General features: G+C 37.0%; 1 protein-coding gene across 2 annotated transcripts in view; it reads left to right on the forward strand.

Annotated features, from left to right (window-relative positions):
- LOC143290817 (putative methyltransferase-like protein 24) overlaps window positions 1-12,500 on the forward strand; it is a 34,287-nt gene that overhangs the window by 6,813 nt on the left and 14,974 nt on the right. For both annotated transcript variants that reach the window (XM_076600341.1, XM_076600340.1), the window contains exons 2-3: window positions 3,564-3,721; window positions 5,041-5,088. In XM_076600341.1, coding sequence (XP_076456456.1) covers window positions 3,644-3,721; window positions 5,041-5,088 — 126 coding nt within the window. In that variant the 5' untranslated portion in view covers window positions 3,564-3,643. The remainder of the gene's footprint in view (window positions 1-3,563; window positions 3,722-5,040; window positions 5,089-12,500) is intronic.

The raw sequence follows: 12,500 nt of genomic DNA on the forward strand, positions 1-12,500 counted from the left end.
TTTTTAACAAATATCAACCATGGGGAAGTTGTATTTTCTTGTGGTACATGGACTTATATATTTTGTTGATGAGGGAAGTTTCTGGTAATTGAATAATGTGAATCCAATATGCAATAATTTGGCACATTATCTTTAAACTTATTGGGAATCTGCCCAGTTCACCTAACACAGGAAGCACCATAGCTTTTTTGTGTACTCCAAGTATTTGCTTACAGAATTTAATGTGTAATTTTTCATGTGGAAACTTATTCGATAAGCAGTCGTCAAAAAGATGTGCTAAATCGAAAGAATCATCTGGTTTGACTTGGTAAGGTAACCATACCTCCGCCCCATAAATCGATATTGGCTTTATCAAAGTATCATATAGTTTAGATATGGTACCTGGATTGATGTTGATAGTTTTGAATGTTCTTCGCAAAGTATGCAATGCTTTGTTTGCTTGTTTAGTTAGGTGTTCCTGTGCTCTTATCAGACTTCCACTTTTGTGGAATGTAACTCCTAAATATTTACATTCTTCTGCTGTTTGTATTATATCTTCCCCACAGTAGAAATATATTGGTACTTTTGGGTCAGATCTTGTAAAGATTACCACTTTCGTTTTTTCTCTATTAATTTTTAATTCCCAACTATGGCAATATGTGTTCAAATTATGTATTTTTTGTTGCAATCCTTTTCTTGTTAAAGACAGAATAACTAGATCATCAGCATAAAGTAAACATGGTACATTGCTGGGTGAAACAGCTTTGAATTTTGGAGAATCGTTACTTTCCATAGATTTTACAATATCATCTATGAAAATATTAAATAAAGTTGGGCTTAATGTATTGCCCTGTTGTACACCATTCTGTACAGTTATTTTTGTGCTGAGACCTTCGTATGAATTTATTTGAATTTTGGAATTATCATACATGTCTTTAATTATATCAAAGCATTTTCCAGTTATGCCCATTCTTTTCAACTTTAGGAACAGGGCATCGTGCCAAACATTATCAAAGGCTTTTTTAAAATCTACAAAACAACCGTATAATCTACCATTTTTTACTTTTATTACTTCATTCATGATCTTTTTTAGAATGAAGATTTGATCAATTGTTCTGCAGTGTTTCCGAAATCCAATTTGTTCCTTTGTTAGGCGTTCACCTTGTTCTAGGTACTCAGTTATTCGATTATTTAATATTGTGCAGAATACTTTTCCCAAGGTATTGGTTAAGGTTATTCCCCTATAATTATTTGGATCTCCCGGGTTCCCATTTTTATACAGTGGAATATTTAAACCATTTTTCCAACATTCTGGATATATATCTTGAGTGAAAATAATGTTAAACATTTTTTTTAATGATATGGATAGTTATTGGAAGACTTGTTTTGACCATTTCGTTTGTAATGCTGTCCAATCCTGGTGATTTATTATTTTTTTGATGCTTGCACGCTTTCTTGATTTCATTGTTTGATATTGTTAAGTTGATATTTGAAAGCAGACTCTCATCTGTTTGACTCTTTTTAAGTTCGTTTCTGATTTTTGCCTTTGTTTTTCTTCTATATTAACCTCTTTGCCAATGAGCTTTTCCAGATGTGAAATCCATATGGATGTATTCAACTGATATTTGCGTGTGGCATTCTCGCCTGCAGTTTGTAAACTTTTTAATGTTTTCCAGGCGGTGTTTGGATCTTTATAAAGGACGTCGCTGATTTTATTCGTAAGATCATTTGTGTACACTCTTTTCTTTCGTCTTAACAGTCTATTATAGATCTTACGTTTGGTAAAAATATTTTTTGCATAGGGATTTATTATATGGATGCCTATTCATGGCATTCAGTATTGATCTAAGCTCTTTCCTGTGTTCATAACATTCACAATCAAACCATTTTTATTGTTTTTTCTTTTGCGCTTACGAACGTTTGTTTTCTTCCTAAGACTTACATTAGCCGCAAATTTCATCATTTGTGTACAATCTTTAATAGTATTGTTTAATGCTAGTTTAGAAATACCGGTATCATTTTCAATATACGTATCTAATCTTTGTTCTATTTGAACAAGTTGGGTTTTTATCCATATCATTTTGAAAGCTCTTAAATATTTCTCGTCTGAGAAGGCATCCCAGAAGTATCGGTGTGTGACGTCTTCAGCTTTAAACGTTTCTTTTCGTGACATTTTAACTGATACCGAATTCCTTTCTGATTTTATCGAAAATCCAGTTACGAAAAAACTTAATTCCATCGGACAGTGATCTGAAAAAGATTTAAGGGGGTGAACTTTCATATGTAAGATGTCTTTTTTCATAGTGGTAGAACAAATAAAATAATCAACAACACTACAGCCATTTGGACTATAGCATGTAAAGTGTCCATCTAAATCACCCAGTGTTCTTTCATTGAGGATACACAAATTATTGTCAATGCATATGGACACCAGTCTTCTACCAGCTTTTTGCACAGAGCCATCCATTAAATTTTTGTTGTATATCAAATCACAATGATCATTATAAGGTAAGTTACATCTGTTGTTTTCATGTTCAATTTGAATGAAATATGGTATCCCAGCTGTTCGTGCATTGAAATCTCCACAAAGTATGATGTTTCCCATTTCGTTGACTTCCTCGACGTTTTCTTCTAACTTATCCCAGATGTCCGTGGTATTATCTTTTCCAAAAGAGGATGTTTCTGGAGGAATGTAGACATCCCACATTGTGTCGTTGTTGTCATTGGTGCTTGGTATCTTTATCCACACAATGTCGCTGTTACTGCTTGGCAGTATTTTGATGTTCTTTCTTAAATCTTCTTTAATGTAAATTGATATCCCCCCTGATGAACTTACTGCTTTTTTACGTTTTTGACGTACATAATGAATTCCAGGTGCAAAATTTGGAATGAAGATGTTACTTGCAGTGTCTTTATCTAGATGGGTTTCTTGTAAAAAGATAATATCATATTTACTGAAGTGTTTTATTACCCAATCATGTGCTAATTTATTTGTTGTAAGTCCATCTATTGTCTCTTTGTACCCTTTGAGGTTCCATGAAAGTATGTTCAATGACGTTTTTAACATAACAATTATATTTTTTTTTTAATATATACAAAAGAAAAGAAAAATGTAACAATAACGAGTGATTAAAACACCAACAACAACAAAAAGAGAGAACAAATGTATGTGAATGTCGTAGGCCTTGTGTGTTGCCTTGGAGAAACCGGTCACGGATCTTGATGCATCGTTCCAGTTCTTAAAAATTCCGATCTTCCGTCCATTGCTAGTTTAACTGCATACAGTTTTTGATCTTTCGGGTTCGCTTTTCTTGATGCCATCTTCTCTTTTTCTTTTCCCTATATTTTCTAGTTTTCTGGCAAGTGCGATTCAGATCGACTTTGTCTTAGAACCTTGGAATTTCAGTGTATGTCGCCATTTCAACCAGAAGTAATTGTGTGAAATGTGTAGTCACATTTTGGTGTGTGTATGTAACATAGATATGATGTTTTATGTTAACAAAAGCGTTTTTGTAAAGCACCTAGAGCAGATTTCTGGATAGTGTACTATATAAGTATCCATTATTATTATTATTATGTTGACAGACGGAACAGGCGAGGAGAGGTGGTCAGTTAAAACAGAGATTAGCAGGGCGGTGGTTTCGTGCAGACGGTGATTTGGAAGATGGCTCGTTTTCTTCGTCTGTTTGGCACTGGACTTGTTTCGGCTGCGATTATAACGGTGGCCACTGTGTTTTACATGGTAAGTGTTGGGTTGGGTTGGGTTGGGTTGGGATGTGTTGAGTTGTGTTGTGTTGTGTTGAGTTGTGTTGTGTTGTGTTGCGTTCTGTTGTGTTGCGTTGTGTTGTGTTGCATTGTGTTGCATTGCGTTGTGTTGTGTTGTGTTGCATTGTGTTGCATTGTGTTGTATTGTATTGTATTGCGTTGTACTGCGTTGCAGTGCATTGTAGTGTAGTGTAGTGCGTTACGTTGCGTTGCGTTGCGTTGTAGTGCATTGCATTGTATTGCATTACATAGTATTGTATTGTATTGTATTGTATTGCGTTGCGTTGCAGTACAGTGCATTGTATTGTATTGTATTGTGTTTCATTGGATTGGACTGGATTGGATAGGATTGCAATGCAATGCCTTGTCTCGACTTGACTTGTCTCATTTTGTCTAAATTACTTTATATATATATATATATATATATATATATATATATATATATATATATATATATATATATATATATATATATATATATATATATTTGGGGGATAGGTGGGGGTTTGTCACAATCGCTTTCGCCGTGTGAAATTCGGGCTGCACTCACCCGGGAAAGCGCGTCGCCATAGTGCAGCGCCACCTATATTTTGTGTTTTTCCTTTTCCTTGTCTTCAAGTGTATTTTTTCCTGTCAAAGTGGATTTTCCTTCTCTCTTTTTTTCCAGGGACTTTTTTTTTTTTTTTTTTTTTTTTTTTTTTTGTCGTAGGATCTTACATGTTCCACACTAGACCTCGGTTGATGGTTTCATCCGGATGACTCGTGTAATTCACATTGTAAGAGAGTTGTGTAATTTACATGGTAAGTGCTAAGTAATGTACATGCTAAGAGTTGTCTGATTTTTTTTTCCATACTCAGAGTTTTTGTCAATTACATGCTCAGAGTTGTGTGATTTATGAGGAAAATATTGTTTTATTTGCGTTTGTCAAGTGATTGAATTCAGTGTCTTACTATGTTATTATGGCGTGAATGGTGTGTGTGTGTGTGTGTGTGTGTGTGTGTCTGTGTGTGTCTGTGTGTGTTTGGCTCTGTGTGTGTGTGTGTATGTGTGTGTGTGTGTGTGTCTGTGTGTATGTGTGTGTGTGTGTTTGGCTCTGTGTGTGCGTGTGTACGTGTGTGTCTTTGTCTGTGTGTGTGTGTGTGTGTGTGTGTGTGTGTGTGTGTGTGTGTGTGTGTGTGTGTGACTGCTCAATTGTGTGTATCTATAAATCTATTATTTTGAGTGATGATAAGAAAAAAACGATAATGATCATAATCACGATAACTTTCTTTCTTGTTTTTTTTTCCCGCCCACAGAATCAAAAAGCCACTATGGTGAAGATTACGCACTTGCCGAAAGTTGAAGTATGTATAATAATTTCTTTCTTTCTTTCTTCCTTTCACACACACACACACACACACACACACACACACACACACACACACACACACACACACACACACACACACACACACGCATGTCAACACACTCACACAAATACGCACAAACACACATACACACACGCATGCGCGCGTGTGTTTTCCGTGCCAGTCATTTCCTTTCTGTGCGTGTGTGTGTGTGTGTGTGTGTGTTGTGTTGTGTGTGTGTATGTGTTGTGTTGTGTTGTGTTGTGTGTGTTGTGTTGTGTTGTGTTGTGTTGTGTGTGTGTGTGTGTGTGTGTGTGTGTGTGTGTGTAAAACACCTCATCGAAAAAAAAAAAATCACCGTTAAAATAAAACTTCTTATATGAAGAAAATACCACGGTGCTTTTTAAAATACTGATGCAATTACTTTTAGTATATGGATTGATTGAATGGCTTATTCTTTTCTAACGCTGAAGAAGATGATACTATCTGGCACAACAGTCATGAAACAATGAGTTTTTGCTGGCGGTTGACTGCACTAAGTCTATGTTTTGTTGTTTTTGTTTGTTGTTTTTTCTTTTGTTCCGTTTTTTTGGAGGGGTTGGGTGGGGGGGGGGGGGTGCCCCATTACCTGCACCGCCTCAGTGGCATTACTCCCACGCTGCTCATTCCGAGTCTCCCCCCCCCCCCACCCCGCCCCCCATCCCCCCACCCCCATACACAGCCACACCCGGGATCGTCTATCGCAGCCTCAGCTCCGGCAGCTCCGACGGGAAGGTCGCCAGGAGGCCACACACCAGAGGAGACCCCGCCTGCACTGCTCCTGCTGGAGTCACTTCGGTTGTGTTTAGCTGTACCCGTTTTGATTCAACATACACAGGACACTACCAATTGCCCTTCCCCCTCAACCCCCCCCACCCACCCTCCCTCCCACCACCACACACACACTAACCTCCCCCCTAACCCCCCTTCTACCCCTCCCCCCATACCCCCTCCCCCCCCCTCTCCCCCGGAGTTCAGGTTAAAAATAAATCAAAAATAAAAAGAACAAGAGAGGCAAGGCCTTCAAGACTCACTTGTGATACACTTTAAAAAAAAATCCAAGCTTTTTATGTATTGAGTATAATTTCAAAATGTAATGTTTAAGATGAGAAAGATCAGTTTAAAGCGAATTAAGTCCCCTAGCATTAATTACAGAGTAATTTCCCTTTTTTTACTATCTGCACCAAAACGTTTGCAAAATAAATAAAACTTCCATGCTTAGCAAAAGAAATTCCTGTTTGAACAAAAAATGATAATAATGACTGCTCTTGTTGTTGGGTCAGAATATCAGATCAAAGTGCCAAGTTTAGAGAATACAAAAAATATAACTATAACAGTAAATGCAGTTTGCATATAATTAGGCTTCATTTGTTATTTGTTTGTGCTCATCCCATAGGTGCAATATTGTTTTAAACAAGATGACTGGAAAGAACTGAATTTTTCCTATTTTTATGCCTAATTTGGTGTCAGCTGACAAAGTATTTGCAGAAAAAATGTCAATGTTAAAGTTTACCACACACACACACACACACACACACACACAGAGACAACCGAACACCGGGTTAAAACATACTCACTTTGTTTGCACAAATGAGTAAAAAAAACAACAACAACTGAAGTACTGTAATAGTGTGTAGTTGTAGAGCTTTGATTTTCTTCCTTTTTTTTTTATTTTTTTGTCGTTCATTTTGAATCGTTTCCATGGCAACTGTTGCCTGAAGAGTGTTTTCGACTCACTTGTGTAAGCAAAGTGAGTCTATATTTTAACCCGGTGTTCGGTTGTGTGTGTCTGTGTGTCCGTGGTAAACTTTAACATTGACATTTTCTCTGCAAGTACTTTGTCCGTTGACACCAAATTTGGCATAAAAATAGGAAAACTTCAGTTCTTTCCAGTCATCTTGTTTAAAACAATATTGTACCTATGGGATGGGCAAAATAAAATTTAAAAAGAAGCCAAATTATATGCAAACTGAATTTACTGTTATATTTATATTTTTTTTGTATTCTCTAACCTTGGCACTTTGATCTGATATTCGACTCAACAACAAGAGCAGTCATTATTATCATTTTTTGTTCAAACAGGAACTTCTTTTGCTAAGCATGGAAGTTATATTTATTTTGCATGTCTTTGGTGTAGATAGTAAAAAGGAAAATTAATCGGTAATTAATGCTAGGGGGGTTAATTTGCTTTAAACTTATCTTTCTCATCTTAAACATTACATTTTGAAATTATACTCAATATATAAAAAGTTTGTGTGTTTTACTCTCAGTGTACAGGGCTTTCACTATGTTCATTCGCCCAAGTGGTCTTTTTCAGAAAATACTAAAATCAGTACTACGAATGGACTTTATAGATCTATTGGCTGAGCCCTGAAGGTCATGGGCAAAAATCAATTGCGTACACATATTTATACATATTCAAAGCGCGTGCTCGCAAGCTCGAAGGGCGACATTTTGTTTCAAGTAGTTGACCTGCCCGTTCAATCCAATATTCAATCGACAATACACGATACCATGTGATGGAAAGTTGGAGAAGGAGAGCGTTAAATATTTATTCAGAGAAAGATTTGTGAACGCCTCATCACTTACTGGATTATGCCCGAAACTGCCATAAAAATATCAACAAAATCAGTCGGAATTCACAGTTAAAAATAATAAACCATGAGAGTTAATACCCTTGATGAAACGTGAAAAATTTCAGTCTTTACTTCTTTTTTTCAAAATTAAGTCCTTTTCACTTCATACGACGTTTAGAAGTACTGGTACTCGGCTCTACATGTTATTAGTTTAACAAAATACTCAATTTTCATATTAACTTTAAAACTATAAAATTAGATGGTAAAATGGGGCGCCATTTACCCCGAGACTGATGTCAGTCATGCTTGTAGCAGACGATGCTTGTTACACACTGTGTTCGACAACACATGAAGGCGGTAGAGAAGGGAAAGAAGAAGAACAACAACAACGGCAGAGACAGCAACCACTGATGAAGTCAGTCAGCCATCCACCCTCAAAACTGACCAGTCTGACAACTCCCCACTGCCTCAGGTTCTGCATCAGCGGTAGACTACCCCGGGCCTGCACTACGAAAACGACACCAGACCAGACAACACAGTGTCACACGCCTTTGAAACACAGCCATCCTGAACAACAGATCCTGTCAACTTGATCTCATCTTTATAATCAAGATCAGAACATGTGTGGGTTGAATCAATATTATTCATATCATACAATTTAATATAGATCTGAATACTATGACATGTCATGTGAATTTGAACTTTGATATTGAATTTCTTCAAACTCCTCACACACACACACACACACACACACACACACACACACACACACACTCACACACATTAAAGAGAGATAACAAGAAAAAAATCTTTATACATGAGGATATATAAATATTTATTAAATGAAAGAGTTTTTTGTTGTGCTCACATGTGTGTGTGTGTGTGTGTGTGTGTGTGTGTGTGTGTGGTTCTGTAACAATTGTGCATAAAACATATTCAAATGTGAAATGTATTTACTGAATTAGATGTGCGTGAGAAAGAGGCAGAGAGAGATTACAAGATAAAATTCTTTATTCATGAGGATAATAGATATATGATAAATGAAAGTTTTTGTCTTCATATATATATATATATATATATATATATATATATATATATATATATATATATATATTATGTATTTGTGTACACATGTTTTGAGCAAGCACAAAATAGATTCAAATGTGGAATGTTAATATCTATATTTATTTTTTCACACTGTATTACACTTTTTCTCAACAATTATAAGCTTATAATTATGTATTTAACAGTTTTTGTTTTCCATACACAGTAAAAAGCTCACTGTTCAGTTATATCTTATGTATTTATATAAATACATGTATAAAATGTAACTGACCTATATTTATCATTTGAATTTTGATTTTCATGTGTGAGCATGTAATGCAGCTGCATACTCAAACAGATGTATGTATGACTTCACTTGTCTTTACTTTATATGAGTTTACACCTGAAAAAGAGTGACTGTTTTAAAAAATGGTCTAGATTATGAAGTAATTATGTGTGTGTGTGTGTGTGTGTGTGTGTGTGTTGGGTCTTACTGATTCAGGGTTATCACAAAAATGTGAAATATGATGAAACTGTGTTGTAAATGTCATTTTTTCTAATACTAATTGTAATTATAAAGCAGACAGGCACATTGTTAATACCCATATTGATTTTTTTTTCACATTGTATTAATTGTTTTCTCTATGATTAAGCTTATAATGCATTACGTAATAGTTTAACAAAAAGTTCAGTTACATCATATATATTTATACATGTATAAAATGTAACTTAACTTTATTATCCATCTTGTGTGTGTCTGTATTTTGGTCACACTTAGATGCATTTCCTCTTTCATTTAAACAAAAGCAAGTGTGAGTTAGAAATGATTTTTTTTCCTTTTGTGACTTTAACTTTGAAAAAAAGTGGAAAAAAAAAACAATGTGAAATCCAGCACAACTTTGTGTGGTCTGTATTTCTATGTTTGGAGGTGCACAGGACTTTCGTTTTTCAATTGATGTTTTGTGTGTTTTGATTCAATTGTTGTAGTAAGTGCATGTCACAAGTGAGTCTTGAAGGCCTTGCCTCTCTTTTATAATTATATAATAATAATTATAATGATAATTCTAATTATATCAGCTTGAACAACACCCCACCCCCCCTTCCTTATTAAAGATGTGACCACCACAGCCCGGAAATGAAACTGAGTGGTTGCTCTCAGCTTAAAGCTAGCTTACACCGCTTCCTCCATCATCCATCTTACTCATCATCATCATCGGCCTCATCGTCATCATCCTCCTCCTCGTCGTCGTCCTTGTTTTTGTCATTGTCATTGTTTTGTGGTTTTTGTTTGTTTGTTGTTGTTTTTTTTGTTGTTTTTTTGTTTTTTGTTTTTTGGTTTTGTTTTTTGGTTTTGTTTTTTGTTGTTGTTGGCTTTTTTTTGCTGTCTACGTTCACGGATATATAACTGAATGACAATTACGTTGCTCCGATGTGGTAAGCATCCGACTGTTTTTGTAACAGATACGATGAACGTGTTTTTTTGGGGTTTTTGTTGTTGTTTTTTTCTCTCTCTTCTTCTTCTTCTTCTTTCCGTTACACGACTAACATCGACTTGCCGATGACTCTGTCGTGGTTCATGCATGCTGGGTATTTTCGTTTCTCCACAACCCACCGAACACTAACATGGGTTACAGATATCTTTAACTTGCGTATTAATTTGATCTTCTGCGTGCGTATACACACGAAGGGGTGTTCAGGCACTAGCAGGTCTGCACATAATAATATGTTGACCTGGGAGATGGGAAAAATCTCCACCCTTTACCCACCAGGCGCCGTTACCGTGATTCGAACCCGGGACCCTCAGATTGAAAGTCCAGCGCTTTAACCACTCGGCTGTTGCGCGCCCGTGTCTCTTTATGCTTCACCACGCAGACACAGTGATGATGTTAGGTCATCATCCTGTGTGTTATTTAACGGTCATGGTATCTCTTCATCCCTTCTGTATCCTGTCCAGTCTGTTACAAGATGGGATGTCTTTTACTGTCTGTGTTTCAACGATGTAATGCACGGGGCTCTTGTTAGCACTGCGTACACACATGCGTGGGCACACGTACACACACACACACACTCTCTCTCTCTCTCTCTCTCTCTCTCTCTCTCTCTCTCTCACACACACACACACACACACACATGCGCACGCGCGCGCACACACACACACACACACACACACACACACACATGCGCGCACACACACATGCGCACGCACACACACATGCGCACACACACAAACACATACACACACACGCACGCACACGCGCACACACACACACTATAAGCACACACACACAAGCACACACACACACACACACGCAAGCACACACACACACACACACACACACACACACACACACACACACACACACACACACACACACACACACACACAAGCTAATTTGGTTACGTTCTGCCTGACTTGTGCGGATGTGTCGAGGATTACTTGTTCGAAGAGTCTAGACACTCACTCATACACAGAGAGAGAGAGAGGGGGGGGGGTGGGGGGGGGGAGACGTAGACCTTTTATTCATATAGGCCATAGATCCTTAGAAGGGGGGTACACATGGAATTGACCTAAGTCGCATATTATAGACAAACATAACTGCAGGATGGTCGGCTATAATGCTCGTCCAAGTGTTTACAACACCACTGCGCAATCATCACAGCAGATGGTGAAAAGCTGAGAAAATAAAATTATTGTCAAAACCTGCCGAAAATCAACAACAACGCACACACACACACATTATTTTCCATTTCACAAGATATGACTGAATTCTTGAAAACAAAACAAGGAAAGTCCAAACTGTAAAAATGACAAAATTATGCAATGGTTCACAGTTCCTTTAAACGAAAGTAACCATGCAATGCAGTACACGAAAACCCAGCTAAAGTTGGAATCTATCATTTTTGATAATTTTTCTGTACTTTCAGAAAATTAAAAAAATCACAAATTAACATCCCGAAATAGAATTTTTCTATCACAGTTTTTGACTCACTTGTGTAAACAAAGTCAGTCCATGTATAACCCTATATTCGGTTGTCTGTCCCTTTGTGTGTGTGTGTGTGTGTGTGTGTGTGTGTGTGTGTGTGTGTGTGTGTGTGATTTATATTTTCATTGATCTTTTTTAAAGTGCGTATCACAAGTGAGTCTTGAAGGCCTTGCCTCTCTGGGTTTTTTTTTTTTTTTTTTTTTTTTTTTTTTTTTAACATTTTTTGTGAATCCTGAGTGATACCTACCAATATCCATCTATAACAATAACACTAATCAGAATTTATAATAAAACCGTTTTTAGAAATAGCTGCCGTGTCTGGCCTTAAACCCGGCCTCAAGAAAGTACATTTTGAGCTGCAGTCCCAAAGATGTATAATTATACATGAAGTGGATGAAACTCGATTGTATGTTTTGGGACATGGTTGCCGTCAACGCTTTCCTTTTAAGATTAACTCTCTCCATACGAACGGCGAAAGAGAAGACGTTAACAGCGTTTCACCCCAATTACCACCATCAAAATATTGCAAGTGGAAGGCTCTCATACTGAAGAGGTGAGTGTTGACAAAGAATACCACAATTCTGACGACGGGAGCTAAAGGTTGGGTCATAGAGACACCCACTGGACATACGAGGGGTCTGTGTAGAGGAGAAGAGAGGACTGGCCGTACTGAGTGAGTTAAACCCGGCGTCAAGAAAGTAAATGTTGACCTACCCTCCCAAAGATGTATGATCATCTGTATTTGTATTTGTATTTCTCTTTATCG

This window comes from Babylonia areolata, chromosome 16 (genome assembly GCF_041734735.1).
Source record: "Babylonia areolata isolate BAREFJ2019XMU chromosome 16, ASM4173473v1, whole genome shotgun sequence".
NCBI classification, from domain to species: domain Eukaryota; kingdom Metazoa; phylum Mollusca; class Gastropoda; order Neogastropoda; family Buccinidae; genus Babylonia; species Babylonia areolata.